The sequence below is a fragment of the Tamandua tetradactyla genome, chromosome 5 (genome assembly GCF_023851605.1).
Source record: "Tamandua tetradactyla isolate mTamTet1 chromosome 5, mTamTet1.pri, whole genome shotgun sequence".
Classification (NCBI taxonomy): domain Eukaryota; kingdom Metazoa; phylum Chordata; class Mammalia; order Pilosa; family Myrmecophagidae; genus Tamandua; species Tamandua tetradactyla.
The window spans coordinates 85,320,679-85,343,190 of record NC_135331.1 but is presented as its reverse complement, the minus strand read 5'-3'; the positions used below and the strand labels follow the sequence as shown (position 1 = coordinate 85,343,190).

The window sequence follows — 22,512 nt, the reverse complement described above, 5'->3', positions numbered from 1 at the left end:
GTCATGTTTTAACTTAGAAGTTAAGATTTAAGGAATGATTATGATTACTGAATAATTATATAAATATTCTCTTTTTTCCTTTCTGGTATATTAGAGTAGACAGAGGAAAATGTCTGAAATTTCTGAACTGTAATCCAGTTGCCTTGCTCTCTGATAATGATTGTACAGCCTTTATCTTGTGCGCTTGTGATTGTGAAAACTTTGTGATTGACCCTCACTTGTACCCTTTTTATCTGTTTGGAGTCTTGTGATCATTAAAGATAGCCCCTGTCTTTTTTTTTTTTTATTAAATAAAAAAAATTAACTAACACAACATTAGAAATCAATCCATTCTACATATGCAATCAGTAATTCTTAATATCATCACATAGGTGTATGGTCATCATTTCTCAGTACATATGCATCAATTTAGAGAAAGAAATAGCACGACAACAGAAAAAGAAATAAAGTGACAACACAGAGAAAACACAAATAAAAATAAAAAGTACAAAAATATGTAAGAGAAAGAAAAAAAAAACAAAAAAAAACTATAGATCAGATGCAGCTTCATTCAGCGTTCCAACATAATTACATTACAGTTAGGCAGTATTGTGCTGACCATTTTTCTTTTTTTTTTTTTTTTAGACATCATACCATTCTACAAATGCAATCAGTAATTCTTAACATCATCACATAGATGCATGATCATCGTTTCTTAGTACATTTGCATCGGTTTAGAAGAACTAGCAGTATAACAGAAAAAAATATAGAATGTTAATATAGAGAAAAAAATAAAAGTAATAATAATAAGAACAAAACAAACAAAACAAAACAAAACAAGAACCTATCGCTCGGATGCAGCTTCGTTCAGTATTTTAACATGATTACTTTACAATTAGGTATTATTGTGCTGTCCATTTTTGAGTTTTTGTATCTAGTCCTATTGCACAGTCTGTATTCCACCAGCTCCAATTACGCATTATCTTACCCTGTTTCTAACTCCTGCTGAACTCTGTTACCAATGACATATTCCAAGTTTATTCTCGAGTGTCGATTCACATCATTGGGACCATACAGTATTTGTTTTTTAGTTTTTGGCTAGACTCACTCAGCATAATGTTCTCTAGGTCCATCCATGTTATTACATGCTTCATAAGTTTATCCTGCCTTAAAGCTGCATAATATTCCATTGTATGTATATACCACAGTTTGTTTAGCCACTCGTCTGTTGATGGACATTTTGGCTGTTTCCATCTCTTTGCAATTGTAAATAACGCTGCTATAAACATTGGTGTGCAAATGTCTGTTTGAGTTTTTGCCCTTAATTCCTTTGAGTAGATTCCCAGCAATGGTATTGCTGGGTCGTATGGCAATTCTATATTCAGCTTTTTGAGGAACCGCCAAACTGTTTTCCACAGTGGTTGCACCATTTGGCATTCCCACCAAGAGTGGATAAGTGTGCCTCTTTCTCCGCATCCTCTCCAGCACTTGTCATTTTCTGTTTTGTTGATAATGGCCATTCTGGTGGGTGTGAGATGATATCTCATTGTGGTTTTGATTTGCATTTCTCTAATGGCCAGGGACATTGAGCATCTCTTCATGTGCCTTTTGGCCATTTGTATTTCCTCTTCTGAGAGGTGTCTGTTCAAGTCTTTTTCCCATTTTGTAATTGGGTTGGCTATCTTTTTGTTGTTGAGTTGAACAATCTCATTATAAATTCTGGATACTAGACCTTTATCTGATATGTCGTTTCCAAATATTGATTCCCATTGTGTAGGCTGTCTTTCTACTTTCTTGATGAAGTTCTTTGATGCACAAAAGTGTTTAATTTTGAGGAGTTCCCATTTATTTATTTCCTTCTTCAGTGCTCTTGCTTTAGGTGTAAGGTCCATAAAACCGCCTCCAATTGTAAGATTCATAAGATATCTCCCGACATTTTCCTCTAACTGTTCTATGGTCTTAGACCTAATGTTTAGATCTTTGATCCATTCTGAGTTAACTTTTGTGTAGGGTGTGAGATATGGGTCTTCTTTCATTCTTTTGCATATGGATATCCAGTTCTCTAGGCACCATTTATTGAAGAGACTGTTCTGTCCCAGGTGAGTTGGCTTGACTGCCTTATCAAAGATCAAATGTCCATAGATGGGAGGGTCTATATCTGAGCACTCTATTCGATTCCATTGGTCGATATATCTATCTTTATGCCAATACCATGCTGTTTTGACCACTGTGGCTTCATAATATGCCTTAAAGTCAGGCAGTGCAAGACCTCCAGCTTCGTTTTTTTTCCTCAAGATGTTTTTAGCAATACGGGGCACCCTGCCCTTCCAGATAAATTTGCTTATTGGTTTTTCTATTTCTGAAAAATACGTTGTTGGGATTTTGATTGGTATTGCATTGAATCTGTAAATCAATTTAGGTAGGATTGACATCTTAACTATATTTAGTCTTCCAATCCATGAACACGGTATGCCCTTCCATCTGTTTAGGTCTTCTGTGATTTCTTTTAGCAGTTTTTTGTAGTTTTCTTTATATAGGTTTTTTGTCTCTTTAGTTAAATTTATTTCTAGGTATTTTATTCTTTTAGTTGCAATTGTAAATGGGATTCGTTTCTTGATTTCCCCCTCAGCTTGTTCATTGCTAGTGTATAGAAATGCTACAGATTTTTGAATGTTGATCTTGTAACCTGCTACTTTGCTGTACTCATTTATTAGCTCTAGTAGTTTTGTTGTGGATTTTTCCGGGTTTTCGACGTATAGTATCATATCATCTGCAAACAGTGATAGTTTTACTTCTTCCTTTCCAATTTTGATGCCTTGTATTTCTTTTTCTTGTCTAATTGCTCTGGCTAGAACCTCCAACACAATGTTGAATAATAGTGGTGATAGTGGACATCCTTGTCTTGTTCCTGATCTTAGGGGGAACGTTTTCAATTTTTCCCCATTAAGGATGATATTAGCTGTGGGTTTTTCATATATTCCCTCTATCATTTTAAGGAAGTTCCCTTGTATTCCTATCCTTTGAAGTGTTTTCAACAGGAAAGGATGTTGAATCTTGTCAAATGCCTTCTCTGCATCCATTGAGATGATCATGTGATTTTTCTGCTTTGATTTGTTGATATGGTGTATTACATTAATTGATTTTCTTATGTTGAACCATCCTTGCATACCTGGGATGAATCCTTCTTGGTCATGATGAATAATTCTTTTAATGTGTTGTTGGATACGATTTGCTAGAATTTTATTGAGGATTTTTGCATCTATATTCATTAGAGAGATCGGCCTGTAGTTTTCTTTTCTTGTAATATCTTTGCCTGGTTTTGGTATGAGGGTAATGTTGGCGTCATAGAATGAATTAGGTAGTTTTCCCTCCACTTCGATTTTTTTGAAGAGTTTGAGGAGAGTTGGTACTAATTCTTTCTGGAATGTTTGATAGAATTCACATGTGAAGCCGTCTGGTCCTGGACTTTTCTTTTTAGGAAGCTTTTGAATGACTGCTTCAATTTCTTTACTTGTGATTGGTTTGTTGAGGTCATCTATTTCTTCTTGAGTCAAAGTTGGTTGTTCATGTCTTTCCAGGAACCCGTCCATTTCCTCTAAATTGTTGTATTTATTAGCGTAAAGTTGTTCATAGTATCCTGTTATTACCTCCTTTATTTCTGTGAGGTCAGTAGTTATGTCTCCTCTTCCATTTCTGATCTTATTTATTTGCATCCTCTCTCTTCTTCTTTTTGTCAATCTTGCTAAGGGCCCATCAATCTTATTGATTTTCTCATAGAACCAACTTCTGGCCTTATTGATTTTCTCTATTGTTTTCATGTTTTCAATTTCATTTATTTGTGCTCTAATCTTTGTTATTTCTTTCCTTTTGCTTGCTTTGGGGTTAGCTTGCTGTTCTTTCTCCAGTTCTTCCAAATGGATAGTTAATTCCTGAATTTTTGCCTTTTCTTCTTTTCTGATATAGGCATTTAGAGCAATAAATTTCCCTCTTAGCACTGCCTTTGCTGCGTCCCATAAGTTTTGATATGTTGTGTTTTCATTGTCATTCGCCTCAAGGTATTTGCTAATTTCTCTAGCAATTTCTTCTTTGACCCAGTCGTTGTTTAGGAGTGTGTTGTTGAGCCTCCACGTATTTGTGAATTTTCTGGCACTCTGCCTATTATTGATTTCCAACATCATTCCTTTATGGTCCGAGAAAGTGTTGTGTAAGATTTCAATCTTTTTAAATTTGTTAAGACTTGCTTTGTGACCCAGCATATGGTCTATCTTTGAGAATGATCCATGAGCACTTGAGAAAAAGGTGTATCCTGCTGTTGTGGGATGTAATGTCCTATAAATGTCTGTTAAGTCTAGTTCATTTATAGTAATATTCAGATTCTCTATTTCTTTGTTGATCCTCTGTCTAGATGTTCTGTCCATTGATGAGAGTGGTGAGTTGAAGTCTCCAACTATTATGGTATATGAGTCTATTTCCCTTTTCAGTGTTTGCAGTATATTCCTCACGTATTTTGGGGCATTCTGATTCGGTGCGTAAATATTTATGATTGTTATGTCTTCTTGTTTAATTGTTCCTTTTATTAATATATAGTGTCCTTCTTTGTCTCTTTTAACTGTTTTACATTTGAAGTCTAATTTGTTGGATATTAGTATAGCCACTCCTGCTCTTTTCTGGTTGTTATTTGCATGAAATATCTTTTCCCAACCTTTCACTTTCAACCTATGTTTATCTTTGGGTCTAAGATGTGTTTCCTGTAGACAGCATATAGAAGGATCCTGTTTTTTAATCCATTCTGCCAATCTATGTCTTTTGATTGGGGAATTCAGTCCATTGACATTTAGTGTTATTACTGTTTGGATAATATTTTCCTCTAACATTTTGGCTTTTGTATTATATATATCATATCTGATTTTCCTTCTTTCTACACTCTTTTCCATATCTCTCTCTTCTGTCTTTTTGTATCTGACTCTAGTGCTCCCTTTAGTATTTCTTGCAGAGCTGGTCTCTTGGTCACAAATTCTCTCAGTGACTTTTTGTCTGAGAATGTTTTAATTTCTCCCTCATTTTTGAAGGATAATTTTGCTGGATATAGGAGTCTTGGTTGGCAGTTTTTCTCTTTTAGTATTTTAAATATATCATCCCACTGTCTTCTAGCTTCCATGGTTTCTGCTGAGAAATCTACACAAAGTCTTATTGGGTTTCCCTTGTATGTAATGGATTGTTTTTCTATTGCTGCTTTCAAGATCGTCTCTTTCTCTTTGACCTCTGACATTCTAACTAGTAAGTGTCTTGGAGAACACCTATTTGGGTCTAATCTCTTTGGGGTGCGCTGCACTTCTTGGATCTGTAATTTTAGGTCTTTCATAAGAGTTGGGAAATTTTCAGTGATAATTTCTTCCATTAGTTTTTCTCCTCCTTTTCCCTTCTCTTCTCCTTCTGGGACACCCACAACACGTATATTTGTGCGGTTCATATTGTCCTTGAGTTCCCTGATACCCTGTTCAAATTTTCCCATTCTTTTCCCTATAGTTTCTGTTTCTTTTTGGAATTCAGATGTTCCATCCTCCAATTCACTAATTCTATCTTCTGTCTCTTTAAATCTATCATTGTAGCTATCCATTATTTTTTCTATGTTTGCTACTTTATCCTTCACTTCCATAAGTTCTGCGATTTGTTTTTTCAGTTTTTCTATTTCTTCTTTATGTTCAGCCCATGTCCTCTTCATGTCCTTCCTCAATTTATCGATTTCATTTTTGAAGAGGTTTTCCATTTCTGTTCGTATATTCAGCATTAGTTGTCTCAGCTCTTGTGTCTCATTTGAGCTATTGGTTTGTTCCTTTGACTGAGCCATATTCTCAATCTTTTGAGCGTGGACAGTTGTCTTCTGCTGCTGGTGTCTGGGCATTTATTCAGATTTCTCTTGGTGTTGGACCCAGCAAGGTTGTAATATTTTTCTGTGAAATCTCTGGGATCGGTTTTTCTTATCTTGCCCAGTATGTGGCGCACGTGGCACACGTTTGTCTCAAGTGTTTGGAATGGGTCTCCCCCAGTCACCGATCTCCGTGGCCTGGGGATTTCGGATCCAATTCTCTCCGTTGGTTCAGGGGCCGCGCGTGGTGGGGGCATCAGCTGCCGCGGCTTGAGGGGACCCTGTGGGTGGTTGCGGGCCGCAGCGGGCCTGGGGGATTCCCCACCAGACCAGGAAGCCTCCCGTGGGGGGGGGCTACCGCTGCTTGGATAGGCCTCCTATCCGAGACTCGTATCCGCGGACTCGAAGCAGAGACTTGAAGCCGCCCGCAAAAGAGGGGTGCCGCCTGCCTCGGCTTGGGAAACTTGCTTCTCCAATACTCTCAGCTGGCCCGGAAAGGAGGGAGGGAGTAGCTCGGACCACCGCAGCTGCCGCTGATCGGGAAATCACGCGCCGCTCGGGGTTCTCACCGCAGCCTAGTCTCGCAGTCAGTCTAGCCAGCCCAGACTTTGGATAGCCCTCTGATCTGAGATTCGTAGCCGCGGACTCAAAGCCGAGACTCGAAGCCGCCCGCAGAAGAAGGGCGCCGCCTGCCTTGGCTTGGGAAACTTACTTCTCCGATACTCTCAGCCGGCCCGGGAAGGAGGGAGGGATTAGCTCGGACCGCCGGGGCTGCGGCTGCTCGGCAAATCACGCGCTGCTCGGGGGTCTCGCCGCAGCCAAGAGTCGCAGTCAGACTTGCCAGCCCAGACTTTGTATAGCCCTCTGATCTGAGACTCGTAGCTGCGGACTCGAAGCCGAGACTCGAAGCCGCCCGCAAAAGTGTGGCGCCGGCCGCCTTGGCTGGGAAGCTTGTCTCTCCGAGTCTCTCAGCCAGCCCGGGAAGGAGGGAGGGATTAGCTCGGACCGCCGCAGCTGCGGCTGCTCGGGGGTCTCGCCGCAGCCAAGTCTCGCAATCAGACTTGCCAGCCCAGACTTTGGATAGCCCTCTGATGCGAGACTCGTAGTCGCGGACTCGAAGCCGAGACTCGAAGCCGCCCGCAAAAGTGTGGCGCCAGCCGCCTTGGCTGGGAAGCTTGTCTCTCCGCGTCCCTCAGCCAGCCCGGGAAGGAGGGAGGGATTAGCTCGGACCGCCGCAGCTGCGGCTGCTCGGGAAATTGCCCGCCGCTCGGGGATCTCACTCACCGCAGCCAAGTTTCGCAGTCAGACTAACCAGCCCAGACTGGGTTACGCTGTGTGTCCATTCCCTGCTGTAGCCCCGGGAGCTGTTCTGTACTGTTTCTGTTCACCTATTAGTTGATTTGGAGTCGGAGGAACTAAGACGCATGTACCTTACTAAGACGCCATCTTGGATCTCCAAGATAGCCCCTATCTTTAATGTTTATTAATGAAGTACCTGGTGTCAGCCTAGAACTAACCTACACCAATTCCAGTTATCTTTTTTTTTTAATGCCAATTCCAATGTTAACTTGATAACCAAAACTGGATCTAACCAAAACAGGCCGGCTTGAAATGAGGAGTAACTTAGACTTTAACCTATACATGACATATACCTTACTACAATACTAAAAATAATGCCCATTATCAAATTAAGGTCACCACTTTCTTGCATACATTCTGTGACTAAGCATGTAATCATTCTGCACATGCTCAATAATGAGATAGTCTCTGATTACATCATCTGGACTATTGTGCTCATTATCCTAAAACCTGCCCATTTTTGATATTATAAAACTGTCAGAATTACTGCAGTCCATGAGACAGATTTTTGGCATGATAGGCCATCTGATCTCTTGCTTCATGCCTAGCAATAAACTCTTCAAAACCCCAGTGACTTAGGAATTGGTCACTGAGAGCATCAGGCAGAAAATGCACTGCTTTTGTCTGTTAACAATATTGTCCTTATAGAATGAGTTAGGTACTGTTCCTTCTTCTTTAATATTTGGAAGGATTGAGCAGGACTAGTGCTCATTCTTCTTGGAATGTTTGGTAGAATTTCCCTGTGAAGTCATCTGGTGCTGGGTTTTTCTTTATTGGTAGGTTTTTGATGACTGAGTCAATCTTTTTGCTTGATCTGTTGAGGTTTTCTGTTTCTTTTAGCATCAGTGTAGGCTGCTCATCTTTTTCTAGGAACTATTTTATCTAGGTTGTCTAATTTGTTGGCATACCATTGTTTGCAGTATCTGCTTATGATCCCTTTTATTTCTGTGGGGTCAGTAGCAAGTTACCCCCTCTCGTTTCTGATTTTATTTATTTGCATTTTCTCTCTTTTATGTTAACAATCTAACTAAAGTTTGTCAATTTTACTGATCTTTTAAAAGAACCAGCTTTTGGTTTTGTTAATATTCTCTATTTCATTTATTTCTGCTCTAGTCCTCGTTATTTCTTTCTTTTTGCTTTGTTTGGATTTACTTTTCTTTTTCTACTTCCTCCAGATGTGCAGTTTGGTCTTTAATTATAGCTCTTTCTTCTTTTTAAATATAAACCTTTAGGGATATAAATTTCCCTCTGGGCACTGCCTTCACTGCATCCTGTAAGGATTTTTTTTGTACATCCCCATAGTTTTAATATGTTCTGTTCTCATTTGTCTCAAGATGTTTACTGACCTCCCTTGTAATTTCTTCCTTGATCCATTGATTCTTTAAGAGTATGTTGTTTCATTTCCATATATTTATTGATTTTCCATTTCTCTGCCTGTTAGATTTCAAGCTTTATTCCATTGTTGTCAGAGAAGATGCTTTTTATTTCAATCTTTTTAAATTTAATGAAACTTGTTTTGTGATGCAACACATTGTCTAGCATGGAAAACAGACCATATGCACTTGAGAAAATGTATATCCTAATGAATTTGGGGTGCAATGCTCTGCATATGTCTGTTAGGTCTCTGTTTTCTTTTCAATCCTCTGTCTAGATGTTCTGTCTGTTGATGAGAGAGGTGTATTGAAGTCTGTAAATATTATGGTAGAGACATCTACTTCTCTCTTCAGTTTTAAATAATGTGTTTGCCTCATGTATTGTGGGGCATCATGCTTAGGTGTGTAAATTTTTATTTTTGTTATTTTTTTTTGGTGGGTTGACCCTTTTATTAATATACGGTATCCTTCTTTGTCTCTTATAATAGATTTTTGGCTATATGTTTTTTTCTAATAGTAGTATAGTTACCCAGGTCTTTTTGGTTACTGTTTTCATGGATTATCTTTTTCCATCCTTTCAGTTTCAACTTATTTTTGTCTTTGGGTCTAAGGTGAATCTTTTGTAACAACATATAGATTGTATTTTATAAAAAAATCCTTTCTGCCAATCTGTGTCTTTTTACTGGGGAGTTTAATCTACTAACATTCAGTGTTATTGCTGGGCAGGCTGTCCTTATTTCAGCCATTTTTTCTTTTTAACTTTTTTTATTATGTAGTATAACAAATATACAAGGCAAAGAAATAAAAAAGCAATAGTTTTTAAAGTACTTTTTGACAAGTGGTTATAGGACAGATCCCAGAGTTTGTCATGGGCTACCATACGATCCTCTCCTATTTTTCCTTCTAGTTCCTCCAGAACAGAGGAGGCTAGAGGGCTTAAATATTTTTTTATTATCACAATCAACATTTTCCTTTTTTTATGTGTGTGAAAAATAACATATATACAGAGAAAAGTAACAAATTTCAAAGCACAGCACCACAATTAGTTGTAGAACATATTTCAGACTTTTACATGGGTTACAATTTAACAATTTTAGGTTTTTACTTCTAGCTGCTGCCATTACTTTTTGATTATTTGTTTAATATATTCTAGGATGTATCCAGGCATTACATTTAGGTATACAAGATTAAAAGCCCTCATTCTTATTCTGGGCTCCCTGTGTTTTTTTGTTTTTATTATCAGTTCTCAAACCACTCTTCAAAAAGTGGTTACAGGATAGGTTCCAGAGTTTGCCATGGGCTCCCATATAATCCTCTCATATTTTTCCTTCTAGCTGCTCTGGAACATAGAGGCTACAGGGCTTCAATACTTTTTTATCATCACAATCAACTTTTTTCCCCTTCTTTTTTTGTGAACAATAACATATATACAAAAACAGCTATAAATTTCAAAGCACAGCACCACAATTAGTTGTAGAACATATTTCAGACTTTGACATGGGTTACGATTTCACAATTTTAGGTGTTTACTTCTAGCTGCTCTAAAATACTGGAGACTAAAAGAAATGTCAATTTAATAATTCAACATTCATATTCATTTGTTAAGTCCTATCTTCTATGTTCCACCATCAACTTTGATCTGTCTGTACCTCTCAGGGTTGTTTGGGTTATGGCAATTCTAAATTTTTGCTATTGGAAGGGTCTGTCACTAATATGGTGTAGGGAGATGGAACTATCTGGTGTTCTGGAGGGGCTGGGCTAGGTTTCAGGATTTATCTGGATCAGGGACCCATCTGGAGGTTGTAGGTTTCTTGAAAGTTACTCTAGTGCATGAAACTCTTCTGGAATCTTATATATTGCCCTAGGTGTTCTTTAGGATTGGCAGGAATGATCCTGGTTGGGATTGGCAGGTTTTCTGTTTTTTATATGTCATTTTTTTTCTCTTTTCCTTTAATGCAGCCTCCTTCTCTGTATAATTTATTTTCTGTGGCATGCCTGTCTGATCCCTTTCTCATTTCTGTTTCTGTATTTAAAAAAAGCACTTTCTTTGTGGTTATGCTGGGGTTTGTGTTCCACAACCTATATCTATGACCTACTAATTTGAAAAGATATCAACTTAACTTCAATAGCATACACATTCCCTGCTCCCATGGTCCCATTTCCCCTCCACATATTGCATTTGTTCCACATTACCTCTCTATATTTGTGTGCCCATTATTGGGAAATATTTCCTGTTCAATTGTATTCTGACTTTTATGGGAATTAAAGAGTAAAGTTATATGTTGAGGATATAGTAATACCGAGTTTCAGTAAAGGTACCCTTTCCTGAAGATCTTCATTTCTTCACATAGCTACAAGCCACTCTCTCCTGTCTTTCTCTTTCAACCTGAAAAACTCCTTTTAATAATTTTTTTAGGGCAGGTCTTTATTAATGAACTCTCTCAGTTTCCATTTATTGGTGAATGTTTTAAACTCTTACTCCTTTTTCAAGTACAGTTTTGCTAGATATAGAATCTTGGGCTGGCAGTTTTTCTCTTTCAGAATCTTAAACATATCATACCACTGCTTTTGCCTCCATGGTTTCTAATGAAAAATCAACTTACTCTTACTGAGGATCCTTTGTATGTGATAAATCAGTTTTCTCTTGCTGCTTTTAGAATTCTCTCTTTACCATTTGCATTTGACATTCTGATTAGTATATGTCTTAGATTAGTATGTGTTAGATTAGGATTTATTGTTTGGATATGTTGCGCTTCTTAGACATCTTTCATAAGAGTTGGGAAATTTTTTTTTAAATTTTTTTATTAATCAAAAAAAAGAAAAGAAATTAACACAACATTTAGAAATCATTCCATTCTACAAATGCACTCAGTAATTCTTAGTATCATCACATAGATGTATGATCATCATTTCTTAGTACATTTGCATCGATTTAGGAAAAGAACTAGCAAAACAGCAGAAAAAAATATAGAATGTTAATATAGAGAAGAGAATTAAAATAATAATACTAATAATGTATATATATATAAAAAGGAAAAAGAAAAAAACAAAAACAAAAGATACAAACACACAAACAAACAAACAAAAAACCATATTTCAGGTGCAGCTTCATTCAGTGTTCCAACATAGTTACATTACACTTAGGTATTATTGTGCTGTCCATTTTTGAGTTTTTCTACCTAGTCCTGTTGCACAGTCTGTATCCCTTCGGTTCCAATTACCCATTATCTTACCCTGTTTCTAACTCCTGCTGGTCTCTGTTACCAATGATATATTCCAAGCTGATTCTCAAATGTCGGTTCACATCAGTGGGACCTTACAGTATTTGTCCTTTAGTTTTGGGCTAGACTCACTCAGCATAATGTTCTCTAGGTCCATCCATGTTATTACATGCTTCATAAGTTTAGTCTGTCTTAAAGCTGCATAATATTCCATCGTAGGTATACGCCACAGTTTGTTTAGCCACTCGTCTGTTGATGAACATTTTGGCTGTTTCCATCTCTTTGCAATTGTAGATAATGCTGCTATAAACACTGGTGTGCAAATGTCCATCTGTGTCTTTGCCCTTAAGTCCCTTGAGTAGATACCTAGCAGTGGTATTGCTGGGTCGTAATCCATTCTGCCATTCTATGTCTTTTGATTGGGAAATTCAGTCCATTAACTTTTAGTATTATTACTGTTTGGATAATATTTTCCTCTACCATTTTGGCTTTTGTATTATATATATCATATCTGATTTTCCTTCTTTCTACACTTTACTCCATACCTCTCTCTTCTGTCTTTTCGTATCTGACTCTAGTGCTCCCTTTAGTATTTCTTGCAGAGCTGGTCTCTTGGTCACAAATTCTCTCAGTGACTTTTTGTCTATAAATGTTTTAATTTCTCCTTCATTTTTGAAGGACAATTTTGCTGGATATAGGAGTCTTGGTTGGCAGTTTTTCTCTTTTAGTAATTTAAATATATCATCCCACTGTCTTCTAGCTTCCATGGTTTCTGCTGAGAAATCTACACATAGTCTTATTGGGTTTCCCTTGTATGTGACAGATTGTTTTTCTCTTGCTGCTTTAAAGATCCTCTCTTTCTCTTTGACCTCTGACATTCTAAGTAGTAAGTGTCTTGGAGAACGTCTATTTGGGTCTAATCTCTTTGGGGTGCGCTGCACTTCTTGGATCTGTAAATTTAGGTCTTTCATAAGAGTTGGGAAATTTTCAGTGATAATTTCTTCCATTAGTTTTTCTCCTCCTTTTCCCTTCTCTTCTCCTTCTGGGACACCCACAACACGTATATTTGTGCGCTTCATATTGTCATTCAGTTCCCTGATCCCCTGCTCAAGTTTTTCCATTCTTTTCCCTATAGTTTCTGTTTCTTTTTGGAATTCAGATGTTCCATCCTCCAGTTCACTAATTGTAGCTTCTGTCTCTTTAGATCTACCATTGTAGGTATCCATTGTTTTTTCCATTTTTTCTTCTTTGTCCTTCACTCCCATAAGTTCTGTGATTTGTTTTTTCAGATTTTCTATTTCTTCTTTTTGTTCAGCCCATGTCTTCTTCATGTCCTCCCTCAATTTATTGATTTGGTTTTTGAAGAATTTTTCCATTTCTGTTCGTATATTCAGCATTAGTTGTCTCAGCTCCTGTATCTCATTTGAACTATTGGTTTGTTCCTTTGACTGGGCCATATCTTCAATTTTCCGAGCGTCATCCATTATTTTCTGCTGGTGTCTGGGCATTTGATCAGATTTCCCTGGGTGTGGGACCCAGCTGGTTGAAAGCTTTTTCTGTGAAATCTCTGGGCTCTGTTTTTCTTTTCCTGCCCAGTAGGTGGCGCTCGTGGCACTCGTCTGTCTGCAGGGCAGTCGGCCCGGGAAACCGCTTGTGGAGGCGGGGGTCGCTGGCCGCCGCGGCTTGGGAGAGTGCCGGTCCTAATTGCCCAGCTGGCCCGAAACGCCAAGCGTGACGGGAGGGCCCCGCTATCCAACGTTCCCAGTCAGACCGGGGAGCCACATGCGTGGAGGGGACCCCAGTCGCCAGCCACCCCGGCCGGGAAAACGCGCGCCCTTTGGGTATCTCACCGCAGCAGATTCTCCCTGCCCGTTCAGCTGTTCCAGAATGGGGTACGCTGTCTTTTTGGTCTCTGTCGTGACTCCGGGAGCTGTTTCGTATTGTTTCTGTTTCTTTAGTTGCTTTTCTGGAGGAGGAACTAAGACCCGCGCGTCTTACTAAGCCGCCATCTTCTCCGAGTTGGGAAATTTTTGATCATTATTTCCTCAAATACTTTTTCTGCCCTTTTCCCCTTCTGTTCTCCGTCTGGGACACCCATGACATATATGTTTGTGTGCTTCAAGCTGACATTCAAATGCTTGAAACCTTGCTCATTTTTTCCATTCTTTTCTCTATCTGTTCTTCTGGCTGTTAAGATTTCAATTGTCCTGTCTTCTAGTTCACTGATTCTTTCTTCTGTTTGTTCAACTCTGGTGTTTTATGCCTCTAGAGTACTTTTACTTTTAATGTAATTTTATTGAGACATGTTCACACATCATACAATCCTCTCAAAGTATACAAGCAGTGGCTTACAGTATCCTCACATAGTTGTGCGTTCATCACCATGATCAATTTTCAAACATTTTCATTCTCATGTATCTTTAATCTCTTCTATTGTGCCTTTCATCTCCATAATTTTTAATGTATATTTTAAATTTTCAAAGTCTTCTTTATGCTCACACATTGTCTTCTTAATTTTCTTTATCTCCTTAGCCATATTTTACCCTTGATCTCTTTGAATTGATTTAGGAGATTTGTTTGAACATCTTTTAATTGCTCTTCCAAATTCTGTGTCTTCCCTGAAGTTTTGATGTGTTTCCTTGACTGGGCCATATCTTCCTGTTTCTTAATATGGCTTGAAACTCTTTGCTAGTGTTTAGGCATCTGATTATTTTGATGAGTTTACTGTGAAGGTCAGTTTCTTTTTCTTGCCTAGGGTTTTATCATTGATTGGCTTTGTGTGAAGGTTCTTCTTTTGTGTTTGGTTCAACTAATTCCAGACTTTTAGAATAGCCCATGTTTAGCTGATCACATTTTCAGCTCTTTTCCATCTGATTCTTGCCTTGGAATACTGTACAATTTTTGAGATTGAACTTTTTCTGCAATTGTTTCACCTCCAGGAGAAGCTTCCTGTCCTCTGTTCCTTCTCAGGGAATCTTGATGTGTTCTGTTTTTGTTTTTTTAATCTCTATTGTTTTTACTCTCCTTTTGTTGTCTTTAACTGCTTTTGCCTAGAGCACCGATTCTGGGAGGAGTATCATCTTAGACAGGACTTTCCCAAGTCAGTGTTTCCCAGCCAGAACAGGATGAGGGACCCATGAAGGGGACATAGACTGGCTTCAAAATGCTCTAGGGAGGGGATCAAGAAGGGCACCAAAAGCCTCTTTGAGGGATCCTCAAAGCTGTGCTTTCTTGGCCTGCCTAGCAAAAGCAGCCAGTCAGCTAACTGTTTCCCACAGCCCTGAGGAAGAACTGGGTCTTTTAATCTCTACACCCTCCACTATTTCCAGGTGGGGTTGAAACCATGGCTGTCACTGCCTTGGTACTGGGTGGGTTGAAACAGAAGCTCAGAGCTGAGACCCAGCAATCTGAATTCATTAATCAAAAGCTGTGTTCAGTGATCAGCCATGTCCACTCCTGTTCTTGGGAAAGATTTTAATGCACTTTTCTATCACCAATAAGCTATCCAGGGACTGGATCCCAAGGTTGCTGGCAGCCATCTTAGGGAGAGAACAACTCTGTTCTTTACTGTAGTTCATAAGCCTCTTCCTTTCGCTCTTCCCTGGATGCTGTACAGTCTTCTTGCCTCCAGCACCCCAGTACAGTTATTTCAGATAGTTCCTTCCTGTTTAATATCTGTTTTGGAGAAAGGACTGAGTCCTGAAGCTCCCTACACCATTTTCCCCAGAAGTTCTCCATGGTAGATTTTTGTATCAGTGGTTCCCAGTGAACCAATGAAACTCCCACCCTCCACCCCCCACCATTCATGCCTTTGTGTAGCCCCTCCCTCATGTGACTTGTTTTGGCCAAGGGGATATTAACAAGCGTAGGGCAGACAGAAGCTTGATAAACACTTGCACACTGTGACTGGTCCTCTTGGAATGCTCTTTGTGGAAGTCAGAAGCCATATAAGAAGTCTCACCTCCCTGAGACTGCCATGCTGTGAGAACATCAAAGCTAGCTATGTATCAAGGCTATACAGGGAAACAATGAGGTACCAGGTATGTGAGTGAAGTTTTCTTGGGTTTTCCAAACCAGCCACCAGCTAAACGCAGATTAGTGAGTGACCTCAGCTACTGCCACAAGGAATAGAAACAGCACCCAGTCAAGTCCTGTCAGACTAGCAACCCATACAATCAGGGGAAATGATAAATTGTTATGTTCGGCCACAATGTTACGAAGTGATTTTTATACGAAGTGATCAGCAATAGATAACTGAATCACAGGATTTATAAGAGAAAGGGAAGAAAGAAAACTGCATTCTGGGAATGGTGAACTTTGTAAACTGATCAGCTGGCAAAGAGATCAGAGCTTTCTATCTATGAGTAGGCTTTCTAGGGATCTCAAAGAAAATGACTTCAGTTGTTAAAGGATTCTTCAGAAAACCTTGAGTTTACCTCAAGGTTATTGCACATATTTGTGCGATATTTGCCACTATCTCTGACTTTGGTAGTTCAAGTTTGTGCCATTTCCCTTACTAGGATTTTATAGAAGTAAACTCTGAGATTGGGAAAATAACAACTTTGAGTGGGCCTGGAGGTTCTGAATCCTCCTCCATATTTTCTCCTTCATTTAAATATAGCAGCAGTGGTATCAGCAGTCTGTCCAAGTTTCAGTTAATGGTCAGGGATACCTAAAAGCAGAATGCCCTAAGAAGGCTCAGTACTTTGCAGACAATTCTGGAACCTGAGTTACAAATGTGACACTGTGCTGAGGAGGCTGGACCTACGGGTCCTGGAAAAGGGAGCTGCTTTGTGGGACTAAATGGGCTATAGAAACCAGGATCTCCCTGCCTGGTGGGAGAACAAGGATGGTAAAGACAAGGGAGAGGTTAGACTGTGACAGAGAAATATGGACAGAAATAGAAAAAGTGAACTTAAGACCTACAATCTCCATAGAACACAAACATACAAAGTCAAACAGAATTCAACTTTATTTATTTAGAATACAAGATGAATCCATCACTGGTGATTGTGACTGAGGCTGAACTTTCTTCTCCTCAGGACAGTGGGCTAGGGTGGGGTGGGCTGTGCTTGGCAGAGGCTGTGGTGGTTTGGGATCTGGGTAGAAGAGGAGAATTAGAGGAGCAGAATTAGAATAGTCAGAAACGGTGATACCTCTGACAAAAACCCTTTTGTCCTCTTCATCTCTATATCTCCCCATTGTTCCAACCCCCATTTTTCTCTACCACCTCTCACCTGCCTGGTTCCCTAGCTGGGCCTCAGGCCGTTCTCCCCAGAGCAGATGCTTGGGATCATTGAGAAATCGTTGGCTGCGCTGGCATGTTAGGCAGGTCTGTACAGTCCAGCACTGGCCCCTGCAGCCTGGATGGAAGTGGCAAAAACAAAGAGGTTTAGCACAGGACAGATCTCTGGCACCCAGTTTTGCCTCTACTGTGTTTCAGTAAGGAATACTTTGTCTTCCCCCAATTTTAAATGCAAATTAGACAGGGTTAAGTCTTTGTATATACCCCATCAATTTCTCTGTGCTCTTTAAAATAATGTCCAAACTCCTAAGAGGACTTCAAAAAGCAGCTTTAGTTTCCTCTCCCACCTCATGCTTTACCCCCGCCTACCTCAAAACCCAGCTTCCTGAGCTCTTTCTTCACAGCACCACAAACTCTCTTGCCTTGAAGTCCTCAAACAATGCCTAAAATTTCCATTTCCCATTCCTTTGCTTATCATGAACCTCACCACCATTGCATAAGTAATTTAGCATTCTATTCTCCCAATTAAAGCATTTGTTTTTTCTATTTTGTTTCTGTTAGTCTGTCCCATCAGACTGTAATTTCAATGAGAATAATGACTCTAGCACATTACTTGACACATCTTAAAAATTTAATATTTGCTGAATGAATTAATGAATGGTTGGGAATCGTGTCTTCCAGGAAGTCAAATAACATCTGTTAATACGCATGGGCGGGGTTACCGCTTATGGTAGTCTCATGTCTTTTCTGCCCAGGTAGGAAATAAAAGCCAAGCAAAAGCCGTAATTTGCCTATGAGGGGTTAACAACTTAACCGAGCGCTGGAGAAAGCAGACTCTAGCAAATCCACGCCGGAAACCCAGCTAAAGCGAGGAAGGGGTCGCCTGCACCGCAATCATCCCACACTAGCAGGAGCACTCACGTCTCTGGCGTTGGGTGCAAGTCAGGCCCGGGATGAGAAGAGAAGAGCAGCCACGACAAACAGTCCTCTTCACCGAGGGGTCCCTAGGGGGTTAGGAGTTAAGGTGGTATGGGTCCACCCTTCCTCTTCTATCCTTTTCTCTCCCCGCCCGCCACCAGGTTCCGCGCCGTCTCACCGCCGCAGGACAAGCCGCTTCGCTATTATTCGCTCCGTGTAGCAATAAAACCTCGCCAGCGCCTGGTTCTCAGGGTCTTGTGCCAGGACGCAGTGGGCAGCCTGGGGAGAAGAGCAGGTCATTCCGGCCCAGCCGCCCTGGGCCCCCTTCTCCGAGCCCCCAACGTGGACCCACCTGGTACAGAAAGTTGAGCCTCTGGAAGGCCTCACGGTCCTTCACCGAACCCGCCATTCGCGCGACGCCCGCAGGCCCCGCCCCTCGTCTCGCCCCGCCCCCAGGCGTTCCGGGGCAGCTGAGCATGGCCTTCTGGGAAGCGTAGTCCCTTGGCCCGCGAGCCACGCCCCCACGCTGTAATTCCTGAGGGTGGCCGGCTGTCTCACATACCCATCTGTTTCTTGTTAATCCGTTCCCGCCATCCAACCCCAGGTTCCCTTTATGCGTTTGGCTTCCTTCCAGAATTTTCCTCAAGTCCATAATCAGTTATAGTAGGTGGAGGGTGGAAAGGCTAGTGGAGCAGGAGAGCATATTAAACTGCCAAACATTTGCAGGACCGAAGACTGGTCTTTATGCAGATAGGTTTCAAAGATGGTTAAAGGGCAAGCAGCTAAGCCTTCTGTCCTACTCTCCTGAAGCCAAAAGTGGATGCCTGGAAGAGCTACAGACAGAAGGAACAGAGGTTATACATTCAAAAAAGCACTCAGGCCAGTGGGAGTAAAGGGATCATGAGGGTGATGGAGGAGGGATAAAGGCTCCTGAATTACCGAAAACTGAGCTTAGTTCTGTCTACTTCTCAAAGAAACACACTTTGTGTAATGCAGTGCTGGACACACAATGGGTGCACCTGACTTGGTGAGTGTGGTGGCTCAGAGTGATGTACCCCAGAAAAGCGTGTCATAATCTTAATCCCATTCTTGTGGGTGTGAACCCATTATAATATAGAACCTTTTGATAAGGTTACTTCAGTTAAGGTGTGGCCCAACTCGACAAGAATGGGTGGGTCTTAGTTCTATTACTGGAGACCTTTATAAGCAGAATGAAATTTTAACACACAGAGAGAAAGCCACAGAGGGAACAGCCAGAAGCTGTAAATCAACAGAACCCAGAAGAGAAGGGAGAAGCCAGGAGAGTCTGCCATGTGCATTGCCATATGACAGAAAAGCCAAGGATCGAGGATTGCCAACAGCTTTGTGGAAGAAAGCATCACTTTGATGACGTCTCGACTTCAGACTTCTTTTAGCCTCAAAACTATGAGCCAATAAATTCCTGTTGTTCAGGCCAACCCATTGTATGGTATTTGTTTTTGCAGTCAGGAAACAACAACAGTGAGTGAATAGTTTCTAACTCCTATTCTTAGGCACAGGTGCACAGAAACTGTTAACAGTGTCCCTTGTCCCCTGAAACTACACACTTCCCTCTCAGACATATACTTCATGCCCCTTCCTCTGGCCTCTGTCTCTTATTTGTTCTATTTGGCACCCTGTGTTTACCTCTGCTTAATACTTAATCACTACAGTTACCAAGGTCAGAAGCAGAGGAATGAAAGCTGGAGGAGCAGAAGACAAGCCAACCCTGAGACACCGAGAGGGCAACATGCTTACAAGAGGCTGAGGCCTCCCTTTCCTATCAGATCCCTGCCAGGTGGGGGCAGGGAAACGGTGTCCAGATTAGAGGAAGGAAAATGACTGACATATCCTCCAGGATGAGTTTCCCAAGGGCCCCCACACTCAGCTAGGAGGAATGTGTTTCAAATATAGATGCCCAGGCACATCCTAGACTTTGATCATTCACTGAGGGTGAGACCCACGAACATGTATTTTTAACATTCAATGAATTTTTATGCACTTCAACGCAAGGAAGCCATTCCCCAATTACCACACAACACAGATCACGTCAGTGGGTCCTTTGCTCCATATTATTAATTTTTTTTTTTTTTTTTTTTACCAACCAAAGCATCTTGCCACAAAGAACCACAGTCAAGGCACAAAGGTAAGAGGAGGAGAGTGTGGACAAAGTCCTGTTGAGGTGGTAGGAGGAACTGAAAATTCCCTCAATAAGCTACAGTCTTTTGTCCCAATCTTCTGTGAACCCTTGACTACTCAAGTAGCAAATAATCCAAGTTGTTTTAGTTTGGTTTGGCATGCATTACTTTACCTTTTTGACAACATATGTACCCTGCAGCTTGTTTATTTTGGCCTAATAGTTAAATGATTTGCATTCTCTGAAAAGGGGAATGGCAGAGTGAAGGATGGCAACAAAGTTTAGCAAAAGGCTGGCTCTTGTGAACAACAAAGGGAGTTGCCTACCAGACTTTCCTATCCACACCATTGCCTTCTACCCTGTCCTTAGGGTGAGAAAACTTCATTATCTTTCTTCCTTTTTTTTTGGCTTGGACACCTTAGCCAGGTAACAAAGTTGACAACTTGGGAGTGATACTTAATAACCTTTAAGGCCTGGGCTTTGGATAGAAATATCTTTCTCTTTCCTCTTAATACCTGATCCTCTCCTTTCCAAGCTCTTTTGAGAAAGCAGGAAATGGAGGAAAGGCATGCAGATTCTCTTCCACTTTGCCCCTGGAGAGGGACAAGGTGACTTGCTTCTTGGAGACAACTAAGTGTAAAGAGGCAGGCAATAAGCCAACGCTGCTGAAAGTCGAAGGCAGGAATCTGGGTTTGCCTGTTCTTCCCTCCGCCCTTTTCCTGACTGCCCCAGTACATTCCTGCCGCTGACCAATCCTACTCATAATGGCAATCTTATCTTGGGAATAGAAGACCAAAGAAACCCCCCTCCCCTTCATTAGTTTCTAGGAATCTGTTCCTTTAGCCCCCTTTCCTAACCTTCCTTCTAGGCTTCTTGATGCCCAATCTCTGCCCCAAGAAAAATCCCCCCACATCTAGACCCATGAGAGCAACTATTGTTCATTTTTATTTCAATCTAGAGGTAAACAGACCTCTGTGAGCCTTCTCAAGAAACAAGATTATCCTGGGTCAAAGAATCCCCTAAAAGGTTGTACAGGGGTTTCTGTTTCCTCCTCTAGTTTGAGGAAGACACACCCTCCCTACCAACTTTCTCCTTCCTTCACAACTGGTCCTTGTGCAATAGAAAACCTGATGGTCTTCAGAGGAGACATTCCTCTGGGAACCAGCTTCTTACCCTGACAGTCAGGAGGGAGGCACATTTGTGCTCCCACATCCCAGTCCAGTCCTACCTACTTCTCCACACAGACCGTCCTAGAAACCAAGTTGTTTCTCCCAGACGATTCAGAACTGGAACCAGGCAGACAGGAAGACGTTCCAGCAGGACACAGGAAGGAAGGCCCATAGCTCTTGACCCTGCCTTATCCCAATTATTCCCATGTCCCTAACTATCACTCCCAATCTGTTGGGGGCCTGATGGTAAGTGGTGCAGCATTCTTCCGACCAGCCCGGATGCCTGGGTAGAAGAGGGGCCAAAGTTTCTCAGTAAAAGTGTCAGTGAAGGTATAGATATGAGAACGGTCTGTGACGTTGTAAAAAGACAACGTTCCAGCCTCATAGTCTAGGAATATGCCCACCCGCTTGGGTTTTACCTTGATGTGCAAAGGAGTAAAAGGTGTGGTGGTGGCTGCATATTTGTCCCCATTCCACAGCCTCACCCGCCAGTAGCCAGTTTCAGGCAGTGGAGTCAGTTCGCCCTTTCGGCTCACAGAGTCCCGGCACACACCCACTGCCCAGTGGGTTTTGTCGCCCACCTCCACCTCCCAGTAGTGTCGACCTGAGGTGAAACCCTCAGTAGCCAGGACACAAGGGTAAAAAGTGAAACGCCGTGGTGTGTCAGGGAGATCCCGGAGTCTTGTCTCCACAAACTTGACGCTCTTACGATCTTCTGACAGGACTAGGTTAGGATGAGCAGTCTCAGGGTCCAGGGTCACATCCGCTGGCGGAAGAAGCCAGAGTGGGGAGCTAGATGAGGATGGGAATAGCTAAATGCTCCTGCCTCACTCTTACAGCCTGCCTTTACAGAGCCTGTTCCCTTTAAGTCCCCCAGAACACCATGGTTTGGTTGACCGTTTCAATCCATGATGTCACTTAATGGATGGAGGGAATCTCCATTCTCACCTTAGGACAGGGAACAATGGCTTGCTTCACTTCCTGCTCTGACCCCAAACATAAACAGCTAATGATCTCTTGACTCTGCAAGAGCTGGTGGTCTAAGTTCCAGCCTGGTCCTCTCTCTGCCCACCTCTGACAACATCATTTACCTCACTGTGTGGAGAAGTGCAAGGCACAGTTCAAGGGCCAGAAAGAATGGAATGCACTAAGGATACAGAGCAAGACAGCAAATAGGTAACAGGGAATGGATAAGTGTGGGCACGAAAATTATAAGAGAAACTGAAG

General features: G+C 41.2%; 2 protein-coding genes across 7 annotated transcripts in view; both read right to left on the bottom strand.

Annotated features, from left to right (window-relative positions):
* Window positions 1–16,748: 16,748 nt before the first annotated feature.
* On the bottom strand, window positions 16,749–18,613 carry RPP21 (ribonuclease P subunit p21). Its single transcript, XM_077161198.1, has 5 exons — window positions 18,314–18,613; window positions 18,140–18,240; window positions 17,965–18,047; window positions 17,036–17,161; window positions 16,749–16,897 (listed from the first exon to the last, which is right to left on the bottom strand). The coding sequence occupies exons 1-5, from the start codon at window positions 18,611–18,613 to the stop codon at window positions 16,770–16,772; spliced, it is 738 nt and encodes a 245-aa protein (XP_077017313.1). The 3' UTR covers window positions 16,749–16,769.
* A 65-nt stretch (window positions 18,614–18,678) lies between these two features.
* TRIM39 (tripartite motif containing 39) overlaps window positions 18,679–22,512 on the bottom strand; it is a 30,651-nt gene continuing 26,817 nt past the window's right edge. For 4 of the 6 annotated variants that reach the window (XM_077161193.1, XM_077161194.1, XM_077161192.1 and 1 more), the window contains one exon: window positions 18,805–22,051. In XM_077161193.1, the coding sequence (XP_077017308.1) occupies window positions 21,504–22,051 (548 nt within the window). In that variant the 3' untranslated portion in view covers window positions 18,805–21,503. The other 2 variants (XM_077161197.1, XM_077161195.1) reach the window with 2 other exon arrangements.

Coding starts and splice junctions, on each gene's coding strand:
- RPP21 (XM_077161198.1), bottom strand. CDS start 18,613: ATGGACTTGAGGAAAATTCTGGAAGGAAGCCAAACGCATAAAGGGAAC. Junction 18,241..18,313: donor GGCTCAACTTTCTGTACCAG/GTGGGTCCACGT, acceptor TCTTCTCCCCAG/GCTGCCCACTGCGTCCTGGC. Junction 16,898..17,035: donor CCAGCTAGGGAACCAGGCAG/GTGAGAGGTGGT, acceptor TCTTCTACCCAG/ATCCCAAACCACCACAGCCT.